The 25,112-nt window shown below is 36.1% G+C and overlaps 3 protein-coding genes across 4 annotated transcripts; 1 reads left to right on the top strand and 2 right to left on the bottom strand.

Annotated features, from left to right (window-relative positions):
• Window positions 1-10: 10 nt before the first annotated feature.
• Window positions 11-5,724, bottom strand: eno1b (enolase 1b, (alpha)). Of its 2 annotated transcripts, none has more exons than XM_028001846.1 (12): window positions 5,566-5,724; window positions 5,382-5,475; window positions 4,746-4,841; window positions 3,305-3,363; window positions 3,154-3,223; window positions 2,852-2,985; window positions 2,531-2,753; window positions 2,106-2,303; window positions 1,151-1,352; window positions 966-1,074; window positions 706-764; window positions 11-301 (listed from the first exon to the last, which is right to left on the bottom strand). In XM_028001846.1, the coding sequence occupies exons 2-12, from the start codon at window positions 5,464-5,466 to the stop codon at window positions 232-234; spliced, it is 1,305 nt and encodes a 434-aa protein (XP_027857647.1). In that variant the 5' UTR covers window positions 5,467-5,475; window positions 5,566-5,724; the 3' UTR covers window positions 11-231. The 2 variants fall into 2 exon arrangements, with proteins under 2 accessions (XP_027857647.1, XP_027857646.1); XM_028001845.1 differs by having other exon boundaries at window positions 5,578-5,724.
• A 2,331-nt stretch (window positions 5,725-8,055) lies between these two features.
• Window positions 8,056-10,612, top strand: ppil1 (peptidylprolyl isomerase (cyclophilin)-like 1). The gene is made up of 4 exons (XM_028001733.1): window positions 8,056-8,280; window positions 8,479-8,633; window positions 10,053-10,121; window positions 10,329-10,612. The coding sequence occupies exons 1-4, from the start codon at window positions 8,225-8,227 to the stop codon at window positions 10,547-10,549; spliced, it is 501 nt and encodes a 166-aa protein (XP_027857534.1). The 5' UTR covers window positions 8,056-8,224; the 3' UTR covers window positions 10,550-10,612.
• A 1,760-nt stretch (window positions 10,613-12,372) lies between these two features.
• Window positions 12,373-24,723, bottom strand: LOC114135453 (sodium- and chloride-dependent GABA transporter 2-like). The gene is made up of 15 exons (XM_028002759.1): window positions 24,720-24,723; window positions 24,073-24,327; window positions 22,151-22,285; window positions 21,939-22,079; window positions 21,634-21,724; window positions 19,332-19,464; window positions 18,213-18,347; window positions 17,839-17,942; window positions 16,701-16,825; window positions 16,308-16,420; window positions 16,074-16,211; window positions 15,417-15,519; window positions 14,315-14,415; window positions 14,058-14,228; window positions 12,373-13,947 (listed from the first exon to the last, which is right to left on the bottom strand). Exons 1-15 carry the CDS (start codon window positions 24,721-24,723, stop codon window positions 13,894-13,896), a joined length of 1,803 nt encoding a protein of 600 aa, XP_027858560.1. The 3' UTR covers window positions 12,373-13,893.
• Between the last annotated feature and the right edge of the window lie 389 nt (window positions 24,724-25,112).

Genomic DNA, 25,112 nt, shown 5'->3' with positions numbered 1-25,112 from the left:
AATTTCAAGGTATTTTTTTCACTAACAAAACTTTATTATCTTCCTCTCCAAAGTGCAGGCGTTTGTGGTCAAAACAATATTGTACTACAATCAGAGCTATTATTTCCCTCATCAGAGCTCATGGCTGACATGGATGGTAGTTTTTATGTACAGAGAGAAGGACTTCTACTCATCTAATCGTTAAACTGAAGTGTTCGCACACATTTTTGCATTCACCAGTAAATGTCTCATTCACTCAATCACAGGACTCCTGAAGTTTTTCCCAGCAAACTGAGCCTTGTCCCCCAACTCCTCCTCAATTCTGCCAGAGAGAGGGAAAAAAGCAGGGTGTTCTAAAGCAGCAAACATTAAAACATTTCTGAACTGGCTGTTCAAACTGCAGCGTTAGATATTCTAAATGATACAATAGAGTATTTTGCAAAATATATTTATTGCTCTTTAACTTTATAATGCCATCATACAAATGTAAAATTTAGTGGTTTTTGTGTTTAATATGACAGAACAACTGGCAGAGAGACTCCAATTATAGTTAGTGGGTAACACTTGCAAACACTTTTGCAAGGTATTGTATTTAGAAAGTTTTCAGTCTAATTCTTAGTTCAATGTAGTTGTAAGCAATTATTACTACAAAAGAAGAGAGTGAAATAACTTATTTTGACCAAGTAACAGAAATCATTATGTTTTTCAATGAAAAACTGAGTTCACCTCAGGATCTGGTTGTACTTAGCCAAGCGCTCAGAACGACAAGGAGCCCCCGTCTTGATCTGGATAAGATAAAAACATTTAGTTTTTTTTTTTAGTTTTAGTTCTAATGTATGTTTCCCAGACACATGATTGACTGCTGATGACCAGCTTCAAGTCTGTAACTTATTATCCATTCCAAAAAGGTGAAAGTTCATCATGGATATTATCTGTTTGCATGAATATATGTTTATTTAAAGCCTGAACATTGCTCTGCATATTACCTGTCCTGTGCACAGTCCGACCACCAGATCAGCTATGAAGGTGTCCTCAGTTTCCCCGGAGCGGTGGCTCACCATCACACCCCAACCGCTCTCCTGGGCCATCTTACACCTGCAGGGTGCAGAGACATTTCGTTGGAATGTCACCATCATACTGGTAACTCTGGGGTGAACTGATGTCGACTTACGCCCTCATTGACTCTGTAACTGTTCCAATCTGATTGACTTTGAGCAGCAGACAGTTGCAGGCCTTTTCCTCCACCGCCTTGCAGATGCGGCTGGGATTTGTTACAGTTAAATCATCTCCAACAACCTGGATGTCTGTACTCTCTGTGAAGTTAGTCCAGGCTGCCCAGTCGTCCTGGTCGAACGGATCCTCAATAGACACCACTGAATAAACAGGTTTTCATTAGACACATAGTGTGTGATAGTACAAATAACACCCCATATCCATAAGCTTTTGAAACCTTTTTCAATATTAAAATTTAGGCTTTTTGTCACATGTAGCTGAATCACCTCAGTTAGTTTCAGTGCTACTAAAATATATAATGGCTCCTAAATTAGCCAATCAAGTAATGTGCTTAGGTGTTTTAGCTTCCAAAGCTTTTCTTCCTAATATTTTATGCACTAATAAAGAAAGATCTTCAAATAGGTAAGTTTTCTCTAGATAATTTGATTTTAAGTTCCACAGAAAAAATCAGCAAATGGGTAAATTCTTGAATAATAAATAGGTTAGGGTCCACTGTAGGCCAGAAAGTTAAAATTTGATCCGATCTAACAAGAACACCTTCCACCTTTTTGTAGAAAAAGGACTGTAGAAACTTTAACAGGTAACCTCTAAAGTTGTCTGGTTGTAGTGGATTTTCTGTAGGGGTATCAGAACAAAGTGGGCCAAAAATGAATGCATGACACACTTTTGAGCTCCTTATTTTCTAGTTATGCAATAATTTGCATTTGTGTGTCACATAAAATCACCCTTAAGTACAATAGAGGTTGTAGTTGTAACATGACAAAAGAGAAAATGTCATGTTACAACTACAACCAAGTCATGTCAAGGGGCATGAACAGATTGCATGGCACTGTTTATCCTCAATCATCTTGTTGTTAAATAATTAATCAATCAATGTGTAAAAAGTTACATACCTGGATAATCCTTCACAAAGCTCCTGTAGAGATCAGCCAGCTCATCTGGTGTGATGTAGCGGCTCGGGTCGTCAGGCGACTTGAAGTCCAGGTCGTATTTTCCGTCCCGGTAGAACTCGGACGCAGCTACGTCCATGCCGATCACGACCTCCTCTGTGTACCCGGCTTTAGTAATGGCCTCCTTCAGGAGCTCCAGAGCTTCAGGGTTTCACAGCAAAACGCAAGCACATGTGGGAAAAATGAAACATTTCACTGTCAACATGCTGTTGTGATTTTTCTGTTGCTTTTTGCTATTAAAATGACAAATGTGATCATGAAAGTCTTCAGGGAACTGAATTGTATGTAGATCTATGTTAGTCACATGTTTCTGTAGTTGCACTTTGTCAAAAACCTGTTGGGATAGTATCAATAGTAAGAATGCCCACCCTCCTTATTTTCCAATATGTTTGGAGCAAAGCCGCCTTCGTCGCCCACATTCGTGGCATCCTGTCCATATTTCTTCTTGATGACATTTTTCAGGTTGTGGTAAACCTCTGCGCCGATACGCATGGCTTTCTTGAAGGTGCTGGCACCAATGGGCAGGATCATGAACTCCTGCATGGCGAGCTTGTTACCAGCATGAGAGCCGCCGTTGATCACATTGAAGGCCTGGTGGTGGAGGAAAACAGAAGAGACACGAAGCCTGTGGTTAACTGAATGAGAGGAAACCTGTGAATGTGTGTTTGCTGTTTAATGAAAAGTCTCACCGGCACAGGCAAGATGACCTCAGGGTTACCTGCCAGGTCAGCAATGTGGCGGTACAGGGGAACGTCTTTTTCTGCAGCGCCAGCTTTGCAAACAGCCAGAGAAACACCGAGGATGGCGTTTGCACCAAATTTGGCTACAAGAAATTAAAAGGTTTAATCAAATTCATGCATTTAGATTATTAGTGAAAGCATAGCAGTAAGACAACAAAATGCACAAATTTTATACACATGAGATTCCAGCTAAAATTGAACAAGAAATTGAAGATAGTGATAGGTGAAGGTACACAGAGATGGATTCTTACATTTGTTCTCGGTGCCGTCCAAATCGATCATCATCTGGTCAATTTTCTCTTGATCAACCACAGATACATCCTGAGGAAACAGGAAGTATCACACATCTGATTTACATCAGTGAAGACAAATCAAATACTGGGAACATAACTGCTGTCTTACCTCACTGACAAGTGCAGGGGCAATAGTTGAATTAATGTGTTCAACAGCCTGGGAGACGCCTGTAATGAGGAGTTAATTATGCTCTCACTGCATAATGCACAAGTCACTCAAAGGGACAAACTACAGAACACATTACACCTTTAATGCCCCTAATTTGCACCAAATGTATGAGTGACAATGTTTTAGTTTAATAGAGAAGTTAATCGGAGTCAAAAAAATCCACCCTGTATTGATGCCAGAGCCGATCCAATATTGTACATTAAAATAATTTGATTTGGGGGCTTTCCAGCTAGCATCAACTACTACAGCTTGACTAAAGGTGCATGTCCACTGCAGGAATGTGTAAAAGAACCAACGTATAAGGTATAATAAAATATTTTAAAAAGATAGAAAGTTTTTACTGTCCAACTACATGGAATAAAGTGGAACATTTTCAACATCAAGAATTCTTCCTTGATAACCAACTAATTTATGTTTGTACAAAATACAGTTCCAGTGCAACTAGGGGGCCCCTGCTGGTTTGGAGGGTTTATTATGCCTTCAATTGTCTGATTAATATCCTATTTTGCTCTCCATTCACCACGCACCGATGTATAAATAATTGCAAAACAAAGTTTCTAATGAGATAGTATTTATTGCATAATTCTTTTGTTATTGTTAGGTGAAATGTATATATTATCATATATTTGTTGTTTAATTTATAACAATAAGTGTTACTTATATGATGTTCCTTGATTGTTTTCTTTTCCTTCAACATAAAGACTGTTTCTGTATTGTTTGATCTACTTTATCTCCTTCTTCACAAGAGGGCCTCCCTGAAGAGAAGCAGTGATAACCGTGCTCACGGGGTTTATTGCTCAGCAGGACTTCTTCTTCCTTTGAACTGTTAGATAGCTGAAGAATCGTCGCCTTGAAGATATACGACCTGTTCTGTTTTTACTCTGTGTTTTAATGCAAGATAACATGTGTTTAGTTAGTGATTGTCATTAGCACTGCAACTAAATGTTTTGTCCCCACCCCTTTAGAGCTGCAGTGCTCTCTGTGATAGGGACTCTGAAAATAATAAAAAGAGAGGAGCGGACAAATGTGTTTCAGAGCGGTTGGAGATTTGTAACTGTAAACACATCTCTGTCCGTTCTCCTCGCGAGATCAAAAGAAGCTAACTCTCTTGTCTTTTCTGTGTTTGTTCAATTTGTCTTTAATAGGTGTCAAACCTGACAGTTATCAAATGGACATGAAAACATTGTCTTTAATTTAAAATGCAGTGCATCTGTCAAATAGCAGAGACAACAAAGAACATGAATGAGAGGGAGCACGCAGATACTTGAAATAGATGTAAATATTTAAACAATGATGGAAATAAAGCCTGTTAACATTTTAGGCAAAGGAACAAATTCAGCGAGTTGTTTCCAGCATTAAACAACAATAATGACACACAAACCTTTTCCCAGGAAGCGAGACTTGTCATTGTCTCTCAGCTCCAGAGCTTCATAGATCCCAGTAGAAGCACCGCTGGGAACAGCAGCACGAAACAGACCTGGAAATCATCCAGAGGAGCAAGAACACCAAACACAATGAGTAAACAACTCAAAAAGCTACATTTTCCCTCCAGAAGATTTAATTTTTTAACTGAGCCACACTGGTACTATATTCAAGTTTAGCAGGCTACATGGTAATGGTGGTGACACTACAATGTGCATAAAGTGTGGAAAAGCAGCAATATTATATAAAGTCAGGTTGCTGCTTAACAAGTTTCTAGACAATTGTTTAGTTTCCAGAAACAGACAGATGTTCAGTCATTGTTTCCAGATTTCTTTGCATTATTCAGCACAGGTTGAAAGTCTATAGACGTTTAGCACAAAGGCAATATTTTCCAACTTTTCCTGAAAGGTTTGCAAGCAGTTTGTTGGTAAAGCAATTAAAGTGCTTTGGGGGAGTTCACCTAAATGACGGGTGAGAAACTGGAAGACACCCAAAGTTCAATTATAGTTTATCATTATAAGAATGCATTGTCAATTCAATTTACACTCTGAAATCCTGGAACAAAAACGTATTGAAGTCAAGTGTGCAGGCCTACCTTTGTCAGTGTAAAGATCAACCTCCACTGTGGGGTTTCCACGAGAATCAAAGATCTCTCTGGCGTGAATCTTAATAATAGACATGGTGCACACCTGAAGATGAGACACAGGTACACTTGTTAATACTGAAACAAACAAAAAGATTTAAATGAAGTTATCAGTAGGTAATAATAATTACTGAACCTCTTCCTCTACCTGGAGTACTCAAAAATATCCTGACCTAGCTGCAAGCTTAGGAGAGCCAACAGACAAACTGCTACTTTAATTGGATTAAGCTTGTTCAGCTGATGAGTCACATGGATGGCAGAATAATGAACTTAGCCCATCTGCCAGAGAACTGGAGACTGTGAAGGGTGTAGTTGCTTTTAGAAAGCTTGGGTTTATAGATCTGAATTTCAGCCAAGTCATCATGAAAGTTTAAAACAGAACTCCTGTCACTCCATAGCCACTCTGCAAATAATATATCATGATATCCCTTTTCATTACATCCCTATATACCACTGGCAAGCAGAGAAAAACTACAAGATGTATTTCATGGTGAGTATCAATCAAAACTTTGCTCACAAAGCAGCAGGAAAACAAAGGTCTGGCATTGATGTCTGTCAACTGATGTCTGTCAGAAAAACATATTCCAACAAAAAGTGAAGGACATTTTTGGTCTTCCAGGTCTACATTGTAAACAGCTCCCTTTTACAAAAACAGCTTTCTATAAGTTACATGAATCGTGCTCTGAAAACATGAAGCAGCAGAACATTATGCTCCTAACCTAAATATCTAGCTAAAATCCTTTTATGGGGTCCGGCAGGGTGCGGCGGCAAAGAGCAACACAAGTATGGAGGCCTTAGACCGCCACACTCTCTGGGGTTAGAGTCCAGCCAAAGACCTTTATCGCATGTCTTCCCCCTCTCTCATAAAACCTTTTTGTCTGACAACTGCAAAATAAAGGCCACTGGAGCCAACAAAACCTTAAAAAAAATAATTTTATATATGGAACAGGTCAGTAAAGATGTAGCAAACGGGGATGGTCACAAGGTTCACCCAGTGATGTTTCCAGTATGAACATGGGAATTCCACAGGTAACAAGAAAAAGTCCATAAGGAATGAAAAATGCCCCTGCCAATGCCAATAGATGCTAACAAAAACTGTGAACATGTAGTCAGACTAAAAAGCAGTCTTCAAAGGATGACTTCAGTTATTAAGGGAAAGAAAAAACTATCAAAACTAACCTGACTATGTGAAAGGTTCCCAACTTGTTAAATCATGAGCAGCCACTAGATGACACTGTTTCAATAGTTTAAATAATCTGATACGTCGCAATTAGGCTTAGTGTTTTCATTTTGATGTTTGAAATTTGTGATAACATGTCAATCCAATCTAGGTCATTAGATTCTGCATGCAGTAATTAAAAAAAAATCCTGCAGCTTAATTCTTGACACAAAAGAGACTAGTCTTTGCAATCTTATGGTTTCATATCCTCAACAATGGAAGTCTCTGAGTATCTAGTCCATTTCTCAAGAAATATTAACTGTGAGTGCAAAGAGTAATTGTGAGGTATAGTGAACAGCTACAATTTTAGAGAAAATATTATGTTTCTTACTCCCTGTATTAAGCGTTAAAGTAAGTTTTGTGAAGCCATTAAAAATCTATAGATACTGTACTGTGAAATCCACGATAAAACTCCGGTGTGAATTTGGCTTCTCTGGAAGCCAAAGGGACTTTAAATACAAAACTTTCTTTCATGATCCAGAGCTGACATCAGGCAGGATGGCAGGCTGCCTACACATCTGCAAAATACAGCAGAAATAATTGACTCATGCAGAAAAATAGAGAATATAGAAACCTTACACATAGATTTACTCTAAGTAAAACAAAAAACTGGAACATTTAAACTGTTTTAACAAGGGATGTAAAAATAATATAATAATACTAATTAATAATAATAATAGTAACTAATGATACATAAATTAATTTTACTTACATTTCTTTATTTAAGCAAACTTCAAGGTTTTTTTTACATTTATTTTTCAGTATCTTAACGAATGAAGAACTGTTTCAGATATTTAATTGTAAGACTATACATAATCTATAGATGATTAAAGAAACTCCTGTTTTACCTTGACAGGAGTGACAAGAACAAGGGTCACTCAAAATGACAAGGACACATTTCAGCAAAATTTTCAAATCAACGTGTTACCCAATAAGCAGAGGAGCACAAAAAAAATCTGAAAGCAAAGTATCTTCTCTGAACTTCTATCCAACAGCACAACTGTGTGCAACACAACCTTAGTTATTTCTGGACTCTGCACGAAAAGGTGCAGAGTCACAATAAACACAGTGTCTTGTGTCTTTTTAATACACAAGACACTGATCAAGTCACTGGTGCATCAAAGATTTGAAATAAGAAAACATTCCTGGACTTGTTTGAATAATCAATTGTTTTATCTGAAGCAGCGTTGGTAGCATTTTTAATAATAACGACACCCCTGAGTAGAAGAATGGTAGTTTTTTTTAAGCGAATTTGAATAACATTACCACGCTAACTAAAACTCCTCACCAGTTGGTGGCGGTAATGTACACTGAATAGCTGTTTGCCAACCGCCTTCCTCCAGAAGAAGAAGACGAGGAAGAAGAAAAATAAACATGTGTTTGTGTATGACTTTTACCACCAGAGGACAGTAGACTTTAAACATCAAGAGGACTCGACAGGAACTGAAAGAAGAAGACTAAAAGCCGCTCCAAGATCGGTTTGAATGAACAACCAGCTTCGATAGTTTGTTCATTTGTTTTGTCCAACTGGTTTGTTTGGGTTTCTTGGACTTGTATCCTGCTGTGTGCCGTTATAATGTCCGGGATACCTCCAGACACATGGCAGCCGCCCACCGTGGCTTTGGAGACCACGTCAGTATGAAAACACTGCATGCTAAACTTGCTAGCTTTAATTTTTGTGTGCACGGAGACGTGCTTCTGAATCCAATTGAAAAATTAGCGTACCTATGTTAATATCATAACTTCATATTTTCACTACGAGGTGGTGCTGCAGAGCGTGTTCTCCTTTTAACAGATCGACACTAATGGCAACGATGATGTGTTTTTAAGGATGGGGACGGTTCTGGTGGAGCTTTACTGGAACCATGCCCCAAAAACCTGCAAGAACTTCGCAGAGCTGGGCAGGAGAGGCTACTACAACAACACCAAGTTTCACCGGATTATCAAAGACTTCATGGTGCAGGCGGGGGATCCTACAGGAACAGGTAGGATCCCCCTTTGATTTAACACAAAGCAGCCTAAAGGAAGGAAGGAAATTATGCACGTCTCTTTACAAATAACTTAAAACGTTTGGAGTGCTTTAACCTTTAACCTCCATTATTCTGATGCTCCTAATTAAAATCCAGTTCTGCCAGGTCCATTAAGAAGTTAGCTAATTCAGAGAGTCACTACCAGTCGATAATCTAATTTAAGTACAAATACAGACAATTGTAAAAAGTTTTTCGGGAGAATTAGTGGACAAACCGTATCATGAAACCCAAGAATCAATGCAGTAAACAAGAACAAAAAACTACCAAGGATTGGTCATCCTGTTATCTTCCTCAGCTGACAGGTTGAGCAAAGACGGCTTTTATTGGAGAAACAGTGAAACATCATGTTGAACACAACACCTGAAAGAGTTGAAGGTGAAGGGTTGGGTTACATTTCAACACAACAACCCAAAACATGCAGCCAGAAATACAGTGCAATGATGTAGATCAGGGGTCAGCAGCCATTTATGTCTTTGCTCCAACTAAACAAAATATGTTCAGTGCCACAAAATGCAAAATGTATCTATAAAATAAAATATCTAATTGTTACATTATCTACAATAGTATGTTTGTTTTGACTTTTAAGCCAAAAGAGAGTTTACTTATATTTTTGGGTTTTAAAATCAAATCAAATGTTTACATTGCAAGATAAATAACTTTTCTGTTAGCAGAATGTTAAAATTTAAAAGAAAATTATGTAAAAAAAAAAGAAAAAACATAGTTTGCAGCATAAACACAAAATAATTACTTCACAAATGTATTCATTACTCTTAACAATAAATGAACTGCTAAGTAGTTTTTATTTTTTTATCATAGCACTTTAAAAGATCGCTGAGAAGATTTTAAAAGATTCTCTTTAACAATGTTGGTAAAAAAAACAGTTTGAGAGCCACAGTGGAGGATCTAAAGAGCCACTTGCAGCTTATGACTGCTGGTTTAGCTCAATATGTTTTCATCTCTTAGAGAGTCAGGGAGCTCAGTACAGAAGCCTGTTTTTTAAAAACTCTACACCAACTGAAACCTTAAATTCAATCAAATAGTGGAGTTCATTTAGCGCCATGAAAAGAGGCACCTGGCACCAGAGTTAGCCTTATGCAAAAAATTTTGTGCATAGGTTTTGTGTGAGCTTTTCACATAAAATCTGATATTTTATAATGTAGGATTTTTTTAATCCACCAAATACAGGCAATCAAATTCATTATTTTATTTTTCTAAATTTAAAGTGTCAGATTATGGTGCTGCTGTTAGGCTCAATTTATTTTAAAATGTATGTTTGCTATATTTTTAGTAAATGTTGAAGTGATGTATGTGATTTTTATTTTGGTTGGTTGGTTGGCTAAATCTGCAGCTACTGATCTTTGTTTTGACCTGTAGGTCGAGGCGGTGCCTCCATTTATGGTAAACAGTTTGAGGATGAACTTCACCCGGACCTGAAATTTACAGGTAATCTCAGGGACAAAAATATGTCAACACATAGGTGGATTTTATCCACATTCAATATTTAATTTAGAATTTTAAATCAATAAATGTCTTTTTTTTTTTGCTATAATTTATCTTGTGACTGCCCAAAAGTGCATTGGTTTTTCTGTTAAGATATCTGTATCTGTGAACATCAGAAAATCACCTCTTTTCTTTTTTTTTTTGTTCCAGGCGCTGGAATTCTGGCCATGGCCAACGCGGGACCAGACACCAACGGAAGTCAGTTCTTCCTCACCCTCGGACCCACGCAGTGGCTGGACGGGAAGCATAGTATTTTTGGAAGAGTGTGCCAAGGCATGGGAGTGCTAAACCGGATTGGGCTGGTGGAGACAAACAGTCAAGATCGTTCGGTCGATGATATTAAAATTGTCAGAGTCACTTTACCTAATTAGACTCTTTTTAATTTGTATTTTTTTATTGCTTTGGAAAATAAATATTAAAACTTCACAAAAGTTTTTATTTTTTGTCCTTGCAGTGTTAATGCTTAGAGATTGCCAATTACCAATAGCAAGAAAAATTAAAACATAATATTCCCTCTATGTCAACGCAACAGAATCATTTGACATGTTTTCACCAGCTTTTAAAGAAACCAAATGAATTGTATATTCTCATCCCCATTGACATTTATCTACATCAGCTGTCCTCTGGGAAACTCATGGATGTCTTTCTTTTTATGAAAGTCAGGAAGCATTTAAGCTCATTAGTACTTAAACATCTCTGAGTTGTTTTTTTTAACTAACTAGACATTTCTTAGATGAAGAAATGGAATTTCCTATGTGTAAAATTAACTCTGTCACTCATGATCGTGCCACTTAGAAAAGCAATTTTTTAAAAATTTTACATCCACTGAAACAAATACAATCAAATAATTTTGAGTTAGTTTAGCATCAGGGAAAAAACACATTGCACCAATGTATAATGTATATTTGTACTAATGACTTAAAACCAAATATACTATAAAAATCAAAGAAATATTCAAAGTTACAAACATCTGTTCCTGGTCAGACCACCCATTATCAATTTACATAAATTAGTAAATTAAGCACTTTGCTGTTTGGCGCAGCTATTCACCATCTCCATTAAAAAATATAAATAAATCCCTCCTATGCAATATTATTTTTCTTAAAAAGAAATGAACACATTTCTTTCTTTGAAACTCAACCACCAAAGTGCTGTCAAAGGACTTGCGGGAGGAGGCAAAAGATGGATTCACCAGGCCAGAATAAAATCAGAGACTTGATGAGACGATGATAGCTGTTCACATATTGTCCCACAGTGGACGATATGTGAACAGCTTTATCTGTTCGACATGAAGTGGGGGAAAAGTATCCCTTAATTGATTTAATTTGTTAGAAAATTTCCAACTTGAGATCATGCTGTCTGCATATGTGCTTCAGATATGCATGACTGACTATCTGTACTGTGTGCCTGTTATATTTGCAAGCCTTTATGTTTTTTAACATTAAACATTTTTCATAAACAAGTGCTTTTTTCATCTTTGGTCATTTTATGTTTTTTTTTCTTTTTAAAAAAAACTGAACTGTCACTCACTCTACAAAGACACACACAATAACAATGAACAAAGTTATCTTACCCCAGAAAGTATTTTATTGTACAACTTTACAGCCATACAGAGAAAAGGCTTTATTACAGTTTAAAAAATATTTTGTGCCAAAAAAGATATAAGGCTCTGTAAAAGTTATTTTGTAGCTTCTTAAAAGTCGTAAAACATGTTTACTTGGTTCATATAGTGCATAAAATATATATATCTCATGTAAAAAAAAAAGTCAGATAAAAGCCATTATAAGTAGTCATATCAAATTAGCAGTGGTCAAAAATGTCTTTATAGTATACTGTCTTGCCTGCCAATGGATAAAAATCACATCATAACAGTTTGGTTTGGCCACAATCAGAATAAAATGCCTGATATGGCTCTTCTCAAATGTAATACACAAATTTAGCACCACAAAGTCATTAAAATATATTTTCTTCCCAAATCTAAGTTTAGAATGGCCTTTTCCAGAAAAATCTTATTAGCTTTGACTTTGAATGTTTTTCTTTACACATTTCAGCATTGTGATGTAAATACTAGTGATACTACAACAATATAAAACAGCTTTAATGCCCTTCCTCTACATTAAGAGATAAAGTTACTGTAAAGCTATATGCATTTGTACTAAAAAAGTTTCCTTTGACAAAATGGTATAAGATAGATAAGATAAATCTTTATTGTCATTGTCACAAGGACAATGAAATTTAAAACGAGAGAGCAATGAGCCGCTGCAACTGCGTACACCGCCATCTTGGCGTATGAGGTTCCACATATTGTTTTAGTGGTAAATTGCTACCCTGCAGCCAAATTGGACCATCCTGAGTCTTTGTTTCGCTGAATAAATTAAATCATAAGCACCTAATCTCAAGAAGCATGTTCCCATGGTCAAATATGAAGGATAAAGACTTGCACAACAGAAAACCTCTGAGGCAAAATAAGGAACCAAAAAGACTAATGCATATTGGAATATGTAGACTTAAATTTATTCTCCAGGCTGTAAAAGGAAACAAAGACTAACTTTAAAAGTAAAGTGAAAACAGAGATGTGATTAATTTTGAGAACTGTGTGCTTAAATAACAAAAAAGAGGCTTAGTTTTACTCAATAAGAAAAAGTATCAATGTTTTGTTGATGGAACCTTTTGTAAAAGGTAAATAAAATAAGTTTTTGTATGTTTTAGAGGAATGTGGTAACCTTTGAGGTCCTCTGTTTTAAAAAAATCACAATAAATTATGTATATTATTCAGGTTGGTCACTCAACGATGGAGTTGCTGTGAAGCTTAATTGTTCTCTATTTCTCTTGTACAATTGTTGAATCATTGCTTAACTCAACCTCTGCTTTGAAAGTGTTTTAATTTCATTTCATTATTGATTTAAATAAGTTCTACTTTAAATATTCAATACTAAATACAAATCAACTGATTTTAAAAAGAAACATTTCTAAAATAATAACAAATGCCACATATTTAAACTAAACAACCTCCACAAGACAAACTATCCTCAAAATTAAGAATATTTGTGTTTGGTCAGTTATTTCGTTCTTGTAACAATTCTTCTAAATTGTATCCCATTTACAGCTTGTTTATTTCTTTTTAAATAACTCATTTGAAATAAAAATATATGTGTTGGCTGAGAAGCAGAAATAAAAATATGAAAAACTATCACACTGCCTCCTCCAAAAGCTGTTTGGCAAAGGCAGGATTTGGAAAGTTTTTCATGGCCCACTCTCTCAACTAACAAAGTAACTTTTCTTACAAATGTGTCTTTAGATTTTGTGTTGTTTATTTAAAAAAACATTCAAAAAAACAGACTTAATTGTTGGTGTACTCTAATTTATAATTCCTACAGTCTGTAAACTCAACATTCAAACTTTACCTCCAGGAAAAGGAGAGTTGAATGCAAACAAATGAGACAAAAGCTATTTTTCTATTGTTCTACAATAGTTGCATCCTGCAATACGAATACATTGTGAACACACCCTCACAGCTCTGCAGAAAGGTGCTATACTGCAATATTTTGATTCATTTTTGCAGGTCCTTCTCTACTCCCAATGTGCATGTTAATGTAATTAAGCCTCATTTATCCAAAATGCCTGAGCAAGACAGCAAGCAGTTATAGTTAGGTGTGGGTAGTTATGTATTGTGGTCTCTATATGTTTATCGTGTCTTTACACTCTTATTCTAGGGCTATTCCGCCATTCCTGGAAGGTCATCTGCAGGCTTGGAGGTTTTCTTAAATCGCTGAAGAAAATATAAATAATGTGATAAATTCTCCCTAGAGCCTCCAGACATACACTAAATAACAGACTTCAATAATGTTAAAAACTTTGAATGCTTTATTATCTACTGACCTGCCAGAGAGAGCCTTTTTCTTTAGCCAGCTTGAAGATCATGGTAATTGGGATCATGGACAGCGATGACATGGCCAGAAACCAGCCAATCCAGTAAGTCCACCAGGGATACACATATGTGTTGTTGAACTTCATTGGCGTGTATCTCAGGAGCAAAAATACAAGAGTTGCCTTGACAGGAAGAGAAAATAAAAAATAAATTGTTTGAATCAAAGTGAAAGATTAACCATACAGACTACACCTATTTGGCCTCTTACACTGCAAACAAGAGGGGTGATGTAGAGCCAACAGTATTTGAACAGCGGCAGAGGTTTGTAACCAATCATGTCTTCGATGTTGTCACTAAAGCGCCCAGCACCTAGAACAAAGATATGTCGCTTTACTAAAAGAAAAAAGTGTACAAAGGCTGCACACCATCTGCAGCAGAGAACAGCAGAGAATGAGACAAATTTGAACACCCAGGTGGTGGGAATGGTTTTCTTCTGCAGAGAAGCAACTCTACAGAGATGCAACTCTGCATTAGCAGAGAAAGTTGGGTAACCTGATAAACCTGCATCAACCTAGATGACCAAGGCTGGTAGCAAATATACTTCAAATGACTTTCAGCTTTGTTTTAAGCAAAAATAAAAATCAGACACCCATGTCCTCTTCTTCTTCCACCTAACAAACATAGCATACTTAGGTGTTCGTCACATAAAACCTCAATATATAATTTTGACATTTGCTAAAGGACAAACTGTAGAAAATCTCAAGGGTTATGATTACATTTGCAAAGCACTGTTTAAAAGAAAGAATGGCATTCAGTCATGTCTAAAGTTGGGAATTAACTTTCATAAAATGTGCCAATAATCCACATTTGCTGAGAAGGTAAAAGACACATTTCAGTGTCTTTGCTTACATAAAGTTTCAGTCACAAACGTATGTGTAAAGGAAAACTAATTTAATAAGATATACTAAAGATTTAGCTGTATGCAAAGAGAGCTAAAGCACAACAGACTAAATTGTTGGTCTATACATCATGAGAGAGGGCTTAGTTAACAAAAATTGTGTTTAAAGCAGGCTGAAAATAGAGTCTTAACAAAAAAGAAGGCAAGCAGATATTAGAGTAACAGGATCCATGATGTGTCCCTTAGGACCAGGTGACAGGCCTGACTGCCAATGCTTACCCTGCATATCAAGATTAAAACAAGTTAAAACACATTTGTCATTGACAGCCAGACTAGTTTTGCAAGGCTGCTTAACCAACTGGGACAGAGATCATAAAGTTAAATTGTTTTTAAAAATTGCATGTGGTCTTTTACAAGACATTTTGAGAGTCTAAATGTTACTGCAACTTCATTGAACTAAAACCTGCCTTACCATAAATCCATCCGATGATCACTGACTGGAAGATTGCCATTAGAAGGAGAGTTGGGCCGCTACAAACATAATGATCAAAGATCTGCAGAATGTATGCACCAGCCTAAAAATAAGACAGACAACAATTGAGGTTTAGTGCATTTTTTCCCCCCCCATTTTGTGAAACAAGTTTTAACAGTTACAGTTGCAACTAAAAAGAGTCAAGCAGTTGTTTGCAATAAACGAATTAAAAAAGATTAAAAAATGCTGTTTATTTGCTAACAGTTTTAAAACTGTTCAACATTTTTATGGTAAGCATTTTTGCTACACAGGAGAGAATCCTTTTAGTGTTATGACAATTTTTAAGAAGTCTGAATTGTTCTGCATCTAACTTGCCTGACTTTAACTTTTTGGAAAAGTTGAAGTCAGGCAGAATCATTCTCTATAGTATCCAGGATGTATTTTTAAATGAAGCGTTGGATCATTGTCCTCTGTGAAGGTCCAATGATGCTCGAGCTTCAGCTTTCTCACAGACTGCATGGCATTTTCTTTTATGATATCCTGAGAGTCGATCAAATTCATCGCATCAGATGGAACAAAGCTTATGTGAACTAAGCCTTATGGCTGTAATTATTGTGGATTTATTGCTCATCTTTAAAATGATGTCCAAGAACTCACCTCTGTGACCAAAAACAGGCCAAACAAAGAGCTAACAATACAGAACAGCAACAGAAGAAGCTCCCTGCGGTATCCCTTTCGGAGGTAGGAAGGGTAAAGATCTGTTAAAGATGTCATGTTGCTTTCAAGCCCTGCAAACTGCAATGAAGCAACATAATGGGAGCTTAATACAGACACTGCAAGAGTAAAACTTAGAACAAAGCTTAAAGTTATAAAAGAAATAATTATGCTGACCTGTCCATCAATTCCCAATAAGATGATCATGAAGAAGAAGCACACAGACCAGACCTGAGGCCACGGCAGAAGAGTTACGGCTTGAGGATAGACAATGAAGACGAGTCCAGGACCTACAAAAAATACACAAAAGAAGTCATTCAAGTTGCCAAAACTTTAGTCATATGAAATGGTTGTTTGTAAACAACACATTACATACTATTGGTAGACTGCTGTCCAAAGCCATAGCCATATCTGCAATGTACTAAATTAAATGTAGTAACAAATAACTTATAAACATCTAGCGATCCTCTTTTATCAATCACAGTGTCATTTAAAAGGAAAATAAGGTCAATTTCTGGAGAAAAGAAGAGGCAGTTTACAAGCATTCATGCTGGCCTGGAGCATCTGTACCTGATTCAGCAACTGCAGAAATGTCAACTCCCTGTTTTGTTGACATATAGCCCAGAACGGAGAAAATTGCAAATCCAGACACTATGCTGGTCCCACTGTTCAGCAAGCAAAGATGGAAGGAGTCTCTGCAAATCAGATGAAATATTACAATTATTTGCTGTTATTCGTGATTATTGTGTCACAGCACAGACATCTTCACCGAAGTAAACAATTGGGATGACTTATTATAGTGCAGAGAATGCCAAGTAAAACTCTTTTTGTCTTGTTGAATTTATGAAGCTGTTATTTTTAGTTAGCTAGTGTAGAAGCTAGCTAAAAACTAACTAATGTGTGCTCAGAGCATACACCCCTATTTGCTGCCCAGTTATGACTATGAGTTTGGTGCCAGTGTGGTTACTATTGGTTCTCAGTTTAATAATTTTACATGCCATTTTGATTAATTACAGCAATAAATAGTCAGCTAAATAAATAATCTCTTGATGGTAAACTAGTGAATCTTTCAGACACTTTTTCCCCTCCATACATTGAATTCAGGTGTTACAATCCCATCTATGGTCACATGTTTTTATAAACCCAAAGGCTTCTTAAATATTTGTGAAACAATATGTGTGATATTATGACAAAACCATGATGAAGGTTGTTTATGAGTTGGGCTCAGGTCTTAGTTCCGGTGAAAGAAACTCTTAAACTGCAGAAAACCAAAAAATCCTGGACTGTTCCAATATCACTGCATATGGAGCACAAAACAAAGTCTATTAGGAGGCAAAATAACACATTTAATGTGGAGGAACTTGATTTGTCTGTCTAGGGTCTTGACCTCAACATTATAGAACATTGTTGAGATGAATTAGAGATGAGACTGGCAGTGAGGCCATCATGTCCAGCATCAGTGTCTGACCTCACAAATGTTCTGGAAGAATTCTCATAAAAAGATTCTTATTTGTATAAAATCAAGAAAATTATAAAACATAAAAGTTATGTTAAATAAAGCACCAAGAATTTGCACAGAAAAGGTTTTGAAATACAACAAGCAACTTGTATCTTTTTTGTAGAGAATTGAATTAGAATAACTTCAAACTTTTATTTTCAAATAAAAGCTTTTTACTTATGTAAAATAATATGTCCATCATTCCCTCACCTGTAACAGTTGTTGTTGTATTTGTTGTAGCTTCCAAATGTGGTCATGTACCCCAAGCAAATGGCATAGGAATAAAATATTTGTGTACCAGCATCCATCCAGACCTAAAGAAGTCAAAATAAATTTTTTTTAATAATGTACCATATTTACTCGTGCAAAAATATTAAATGCTAGTGAGATGTACAGCCATGTCAAAATTTAGGACATGGCAACAGCCGTTGTGTTTTTCTGACATATTTGGACATGTGGATGTTTAGTATCAGTCTTGACTTTATACAGAAATTCAATTAAAATATGCAAATAATAATAATTTAAATAAAGCACAATGACTGTAAAATTTCTGGTTATTTGCTTAACTGTAGATGCATTTGTACCTGTGGGTCAGCGAGTCGTGAAGGATTAGGGTATAGGTAGTATTTGATACCATGCAATGCTCCAGGAAGTGTCATTCCTCTGAAGAACAGCACCACCAATAAAACAAAAGGGAATGTGGCAGTGAAGTATGTAGCCTGCATAAAAAACAAACAGAAAACCCCCCTAAAAACATCTGTAATAAATGAATGCAATCAGAGGAGACCACCAAATTTTGAAATTTCACACCTTTGGCAGCTTGGAAATTCATAAATACAGTTTCTAAACTGATGAGACAAGATGTTATCCAACAAATCAGCAGATGTCAAATGTTGAATTAGTAGCAAAACTCCCACTGTTTTATTTTCTATTTACACACCTCCTCTTTGAGCATTACAAAACATATCTATTCATGTGTGACAGAAGAATTAGCTTCAGGTTACCTTAGAGGCGCCAATGATCTCTAAGAGTTCAAGTGTCAACTAATGTAATTTGATCCACAAGCACTGAGGAAAAATACTGTTGGATCTGAGTCAAGCACTGTAGGCTTGACTCAGATCAAGCCTACAGTGCTTGATCAGTGCAAGATACATCCTTACTGGATGTATCTTACGAGATACATCCACATTTTCTTTGTGAAATACATTCCGATAGCTCTGCTGTGTGTTGTATTCTGGTTGATAACGTGTCAAACTACCTTTACCTTCAATTTGAGCTCCAAACACCTTCACAAAATAATTACAATGAATGGGTACACAGTGAACTAAATCATTCCACTCCATTACCATCGTTTTCCATGATGTGTAAAAATACTTATCCAAGAAAAAACAATTGTTAATGGAAAAGATGAAATGCCCATGCATAAATACAAAATGGGAGGCCGGGAGGGATTTAGTTGTCCAAGAGTGAATCGATCCTCCTTTGTCCAAAAGTTTATTTATTTTTGATTTTTTGTTTTCAGTATTCTGTACTTAGCAGGTACTGGTTAGAGCCTTCAAATGGAAGTATTCATCCTTCAGATTAATTGTGAGAAGTGATGACACTTAAAATATCATTCAATTATCTTCTGTCTGAATGAAAGGTGTCCATTCAGATTAAAGCCTGCGTCACATATGATGCACATTAATTTATTTCAGTCTTACCTTCCCTGTGGATCTCACTCCCTTCCACACACAGAAGTAGCAGATGACCCAGGACAGAAAAAGGCACAATGAAAGGTCCCAGCGAATGTTTCCGATTGCCTCTATACCCGTGGAAATGTTTAACACCCGTCGCCTGCAAAAAGTATGTGAGGTCAATATTGATAAACAAATATTTACAGATCTATGCATGCTCAAACTCAACATAATCTGGAAAAATTACTTTGCAAAGGAAATGTACAGGATCAAACAATAAAAGCTTCCAATGAGCCAGACTTTCAGGTAACCATTTTTAAAGGCAAACTTTTTAAATAGATGATGTTTACTTTTTTTTACTCATTTTATTTTAGCTCTTATATCTGAATTATCTGAATCAGATTATTGGGTGTCTAGTTCCGATTAGAGGCAAGTTGCAATGATGGACGATTTGTTTCCATTTCTTTGATTATAACTACAAAAATGTTTTATATCTTAGCTTGATAGTTTTCAAATATGCTTGTTGATTATGTCAGTTTTTGGTGTTTTAGATGCAGCAATTCTAATTGGTGACACAGAAAAAGAATATCACTTCTACAGCTGCAACAAGAGCAAATGAAGACTTTGTTTATTTGTCTAAAGGGTAGTAAAGGGAAATATTAATTGATTCTAAGCCAGACAGCTTTGCTGCTTCTCTCTGCAGGGGGACGGTAGTAATGTAATTAAACCTGCATAATAACCCCAAATCAGCAGGTTTGAGACTGTTGTGGATCTATTCACTCGATCTACACAGATGACTACATCAAGTTAACTTTTGTAAAAATGCTTAAGTCAGACAATTTAATTTAAAAAAAAGATAAAAGTGATGAAAGTGAAAGCTGTCGTTATCTTGCAATATGATGCGGAACAAAATTGTTAAGTTTAGTTTCATGGTGTTTTCATATTGAGCAAAGGGTTTCATTATACTTACTACTAAGTTAATAACTTAGAAGTAAATAATATCTGTTGTTGTTATAACCAGATTATTTGTGTTAGCTATATTTGACTATTATTATTGGGAAAGAGTCAGTCCCAAAGGGGATTAATGACATCTTAAAACATCTCAGCATTCAAAAATGGTAAAGTGGATCATAGTTTTGTGTTATTTCTATTTAGCTAGACATGTTTATTTATTTAAACTGAGGTTAGTCTTGGTCCATGATCTTTTCCAGTAATGGTCCATGTGATACGTATACTGCTGTTGATCATGACCTGGTAAAATAAGCCATAAGGTCTTTCATCGTATGTGTTTTGCAAAAAACACAAACTCAAATTTTTTTCACAGGAATTTTTTGTGAAAGACCCACACAAATGAGTACAAAACTGGAAAGTAGAAGAAAAAGTGACACATGGCCTGTGTGGCTTTATAAATAAACTTGGCATCCAAGAGCTAGGGGACAATGAGCATGTGGATAATTTGAACTGACTATAGGTCAGTTTTTCTTTTACCCCAACAATCAGGTGAAAAATTTCACTGACTGAAGTAAAGCTGACTGAAAAGAGAAAAGGTGACATTGCACAGGCTAAGAAATGAATCCCATGTATGAAAACATTTGTTTGAGTAAACATCTTTAAAAATTATTTGCAATCAACTAGCTTTATCTTTTACTTTACCGTGGTCAGGATCTGGGTCTGTAGTTTTGTTCATTGGTAATCTGTGTTTGGATGTGTTACTCTTGTTTTGATTATATCAGCCTTATTTCTGTTTTACTTTAAATTAAAAAAAAATATTTTCCCAAGAGGCTTTCCAAAAAGGTTTCCTCTATGACTTATTATTTATTGTAGGATTTAGCTGAATAAATTTGACTAACCTGAAATCAGTACAGATGTCAAAAGTGTGACTGAAATTATACTAAATTCTATTGAAAGCCTGATTAAAACTAAATGACGTTTTCTGTCAAAATTAAGACTAATTACCACCATATTTATAATAAATAATCAGTGACTTCTAGAGAGATATACCTCAAATGGAAATGTGCAGCACTGCAAAGTTCATAGATATTGTTCCTGTGGAGACCCACATCCATCCATCCATCCATCCATCCATCCATCCATCCATCCATCCATCCATCCATCCGTCCATCCATCCATCCGTCCATCCATCCATCCATCCGTCCATCCATCCATCCGTCCATCCGTCCAAACCCTCCTTGTCCTGTTCAGGATCATAGGGAGCTCACAACAGTCATCCAGTGAAAGATGGAGGTTGTTGTTGTCCATCGCCTTCAAATCACTGTTGATCTGTGACTAATTTCAACTTAAAGTTAGTCCCATATTTATAAACACTTACTGCCAAAACTCTATAACAGATGACGATGACGCATTCACAGATGAGGTCCAGTTAGCAGTGGTATTATAGTTGTCTAATTCCACACAACGATCTGAAATATATCAGATCTTTGTTAAACATGTAGGCTTATCAATATCGATTTTGCAACATGAGATGTGGATTTGGTTTAGTTTAAACTTCCTATAAAAGGCCGTTATCCTTTATGCAATGAAATAAAATAGTTTTGTAGATGATCATGAAGTAATAAAGTCACTTACTTTTAAGGAGGTATATGGGGGTATTTTTGCTTAATTAAAATAATGTACCTGTATTCCATGTGTTATTGCAGTTGGCCCATGGCAGCTTTCCGGAGAACGAGAAGAAGAAGTAGAGGAATGCCCACGCTAAGATCACAACATAGCTGATGTTTCCATAGAAAATGATCATCTGGCTGGCATATCCCATACCTGGAAATAACAAATCATTTTTTATTAAATTTATAGTCTTAATTTTATATTTGATCTTGCAGGTTATTCACCTTCAAACAAGGGGCAGATCTTTCTCCAGCACATGATTCCTCCCTGACTGGTGTACTGGCCCAGTGATGTTTCCAAGACAAACAGAGGAACGCCGCAGGTGATGAGGAAGAGGAAGTAAGGGATGAAGAATGCGCCTGCAAGTGACATTAGACTATGTAACACTCTTACCAAACAGACCTTTGAATTAAGTATACCATCAAAAACTGTACTTAAGTTTTGAAAAGAACACAGCAGCCTGTGGTGTGGTGTGCGGTGCCTGCAGACAAAACTAAGCGCTGATCAAAAGCACTCCCACTGTTTTTTTTTCAGAACCCTGAGATCCCATTACCAGGGAGGAATGCAACACATTGATATAAGTAGCTAACCTCGGCTGTTCAGAGCAGCAAACAGTCAGAATTTCCCAATTAGACCAACAGAAAAGTCTGTCTCTCTGGAAGCTGAGTCCCGTTGAAAATACAATCCTGTTTTGTTCATAATCTTTGAATGCATACTGTTTTGTCTAGTTTGCAGAATGAAAACATCAAGAGTGACTTTCAGCCTCACCACAATTTAATTCAACTTCTTTATATTGCACCAAATAACAACAAATATCTCTTAGGACATTTTTTAAAAAGAAAAAGCCAGTTCTGTCCAATAAGGCCAAGTTAACTATTTACATTACAAATTATTTACTCCACAAACAGACAGTTATGTCGATATTAAAACTTATTTATTACTTCATGAACTGTTAACTTTAATGTCGGGTTTACCTAGAGATGTTGGGTTAGATATGCAGCATGTTAGTTGTAATACCTACAAGGGAAGTGTTTGATGAGCTTTAAATTTATTCAAACCAAATTCAAAGGAAATGATGAGTGTTTTCATCTTGCAAAATGAACTCACCTTTGTACTGAATGAAATACTAGACATGCCGACACTGGTTTAGAGGTCATGGCCTCAGATAAAACCACATTCCATCATATTCAGGACTGAAACCAAATTTAAACATCTTATTAAGTTAAATTTGCTTATATCCTCTTTAAAAGTGTGTGAGTAAAAAAGGGATCAGTAATAGTCTAATTTAAATGCCCAAATTACCTACATTCTATGTAAGTCAAATTCTTTAATCAAAATATTAGTAACACTTTTAATGCAAAGTTTACCTTCTTAATTGACTTTTCATGCAATTTATAAAGAAGTTTTCCATTAAAAGTTTTACTATTTACTGAATAATGCAAAGCTGACCCTTTTAATGAAATATTTAGTGCACCTTTGCATTAAAAGTGTCATTATTTGCCATGTGACACTTCATGACAACAATCATAAACATTTATGAAGATTCCTTTATCCGTGAAACGTGTTATGCATGCTTATGACAGTCTCATGTCAGTCTTATACACACCCCTTCATATAAAGTGTTACCAAAATATTATTGACAACTTAATTATTTTATCGACTTGATTCACAAAGTGAAATAAATTGTACATAATTACACAAAAGCTAATGTTTCAAAGGCTTTATTGATTTGAATTATGATGATATTTTGCTTACAGCTATGAAAACAAGCTAGCTTAGTGAAAAGTATGTTAAATTCTTGCTTTTCAAAAGGACTAATTTAATCTGATACAAGCTTATCAGAACTCATATTCTAATTTTGTGAAGATGATTTTATACAATTTTCCAGTTAAATGATTACCCACCGAGTATATCATGTGTCTTAAATGTCTGAATGGTCTGAAACCTAATACAAGTTTTCAGTTTTCAGTAAAAGTTAAAAAGTTGAGTGCTCATTGCTTTAACTTGGCTAGGAAAACACATCCAGTCTTTTATGACTAGCCTGTAAATTTGTTTTTTGAACAACTTTTTTAAATATATTTTTTGCATGACTATCCAACTAGTCTTCTAATCTTTTACTAGAAGACTAGTAAGTAAAAATACTCACCCCCACCATTTTTGTAGCAAAGATATGGAAATCTCCACACATTACCAAGTCCAATAATAGCACCAGCCACACTCAAGATGAACTCTTTTTTGGTCTCCCACTTGCCGCGCTCCTCAGCAGCCCGTGAGGCTTTCTTTTCCAGGAAATGGCCCAGTTTGCAAGGAGTGTCTGCAATCCTGCTGAGAGAGAAACTATCTTTTGGGAGGACTGGTGTGGGTCTTTGGATTGCCTTGCTGTGGGAGCTGGTGTTATGGGCTTACCTAAATGGTTACCTAACTTAAAGGTTGTGCTTAGCATGAGCCACAAGATGGTGCTGCAGCAGTGTCCCAAAACAGAAACGTGAGTTTGACATGTCAGAAGTGTGATTACATGACTTTGACAGGAGTGTTTTCATACCTGATGAATGACTAATAATTACAGTAACACACAGTTTTACCCCAGGCATCGTCTCCATTCACACAGATAAGTTTATCAGATTTAAGCAATAATGTATAAATATGCGCTGCCTCTCACGGGAGAGAGCTTTGCAGAAATATTCATAACACTTAGCTTTTTCACATTTTGTAATGATGCAAAAACAAACTTATGGGCTAAAGGATTTTGATTGATTCTATTTTTTTCATTATTATCATTCAGATGAAACTGACGCATTGTAAATGTTTGAAAATGCTCCCTATACAACTTTAAATATTTTTGGGGTGTGAAACTCTCTCTTTCTCTCCCTCTAGAAACTTTATTTATCCAGAGACAGAAACATTTGTCAAATTTTTTTTGCATAACATCTCAAAGTCAGTCAAATTGCATTGGGAGCATGTTTGAACATCTAATTTGAAGTTCTGCCACAGGCCCTCAATTATATTTAATTCCAGACTTTGACTAGGCCTGCGCAAGAAATCAGCAGACCTTGTCCTAAACCATTTTTATAACTCTGGCTGAAAGCTCAGGAATGCTTTCCTGCTGTAGAGTGAACTTCCACCTCAGCCATCCTCCAACAGGATTGCGGTGTATTTAGCTCTGTCCATCTTTCTGTCAAAAAAAGA

Source organism: Xiphophorus couchianus, chromosome 20 (assembly GCF_001444195.1).
Source record: "Xiphophorus couchianus chromosome 20, X_couchianus-1.0, whole genome shotgun sequence".
NCBI classification, from domain to species: domain Eukaryota; kingdom Metazoa; phylum Chordata; class Actinopteri; order Cyprinodontiformes; family Poeciliidae; genus Xiphophorus; species Xiphophorus couchianus.
This window is presented reverse-complemented; position numbering and strand designations above follow the sequence as displayed.

Bases quoted from the DNA above. Each gene is read 5' to 3' on its own strand.
- LOC114135453 (XM_028002759.1), bottom strand. The intron at 17,943-18,212 runs GTACAAATGCAT...TGACTTCTTTAG, and splicing joins CACGACTCGCTGACCCACAG to GTCTGGATGGATGCTGGTAC. The intron at 15,520-16,073 runs GTGAGTTCTTGG...TCTTATTTTTAG, and splicing joins GCCTGTTTTTGGTCACAGAG to GCTGGTGCATACATTCTGCA.
- ppil1 (XM_028001733.1), top strand. From the start codon at position 8,225: ATGTCCGGGATACCTCCAGACACATGGCAGCCGCCCACCGTGGCTTTG. The intron at 8,281-8,478 runs GTCAGTATGAAA...TGTGTTTTTAAG, and splicing joins ACCGTGGCTTTGGAGACCAC to GATGGGGACGGTTCTGGTGG. The intron at 10,122-10,328 runs GTAATCTCAGGG...TTTTTGTTCCAG, and splicing joins CCCGGACCTGAAATTTACAG to GCGCTGGAATTCTGGCCATG.
- eno1b (XM_028001846.1), bottom strand. From the start codon at position 5,466: ATGTCTATTATTAAGATTCACGCCAGAGAGATCTTTGATTCTCGTGGA. The intron at 3,364-4,745 runs GTTTGTGTGTCA...TCCTCATTACAG, and splicing joins GTCTCGCTTCCTGGGAAAAG to GCGTCTCCCAGGCTGTTGAA. The intron at 302-705 runs GTGAACTCAGTT...TCTCTCTGGCAG, and splicing joins AAGTACAACCAGATCCTGAG to AATTGAGGAGGAGTTGGGGG.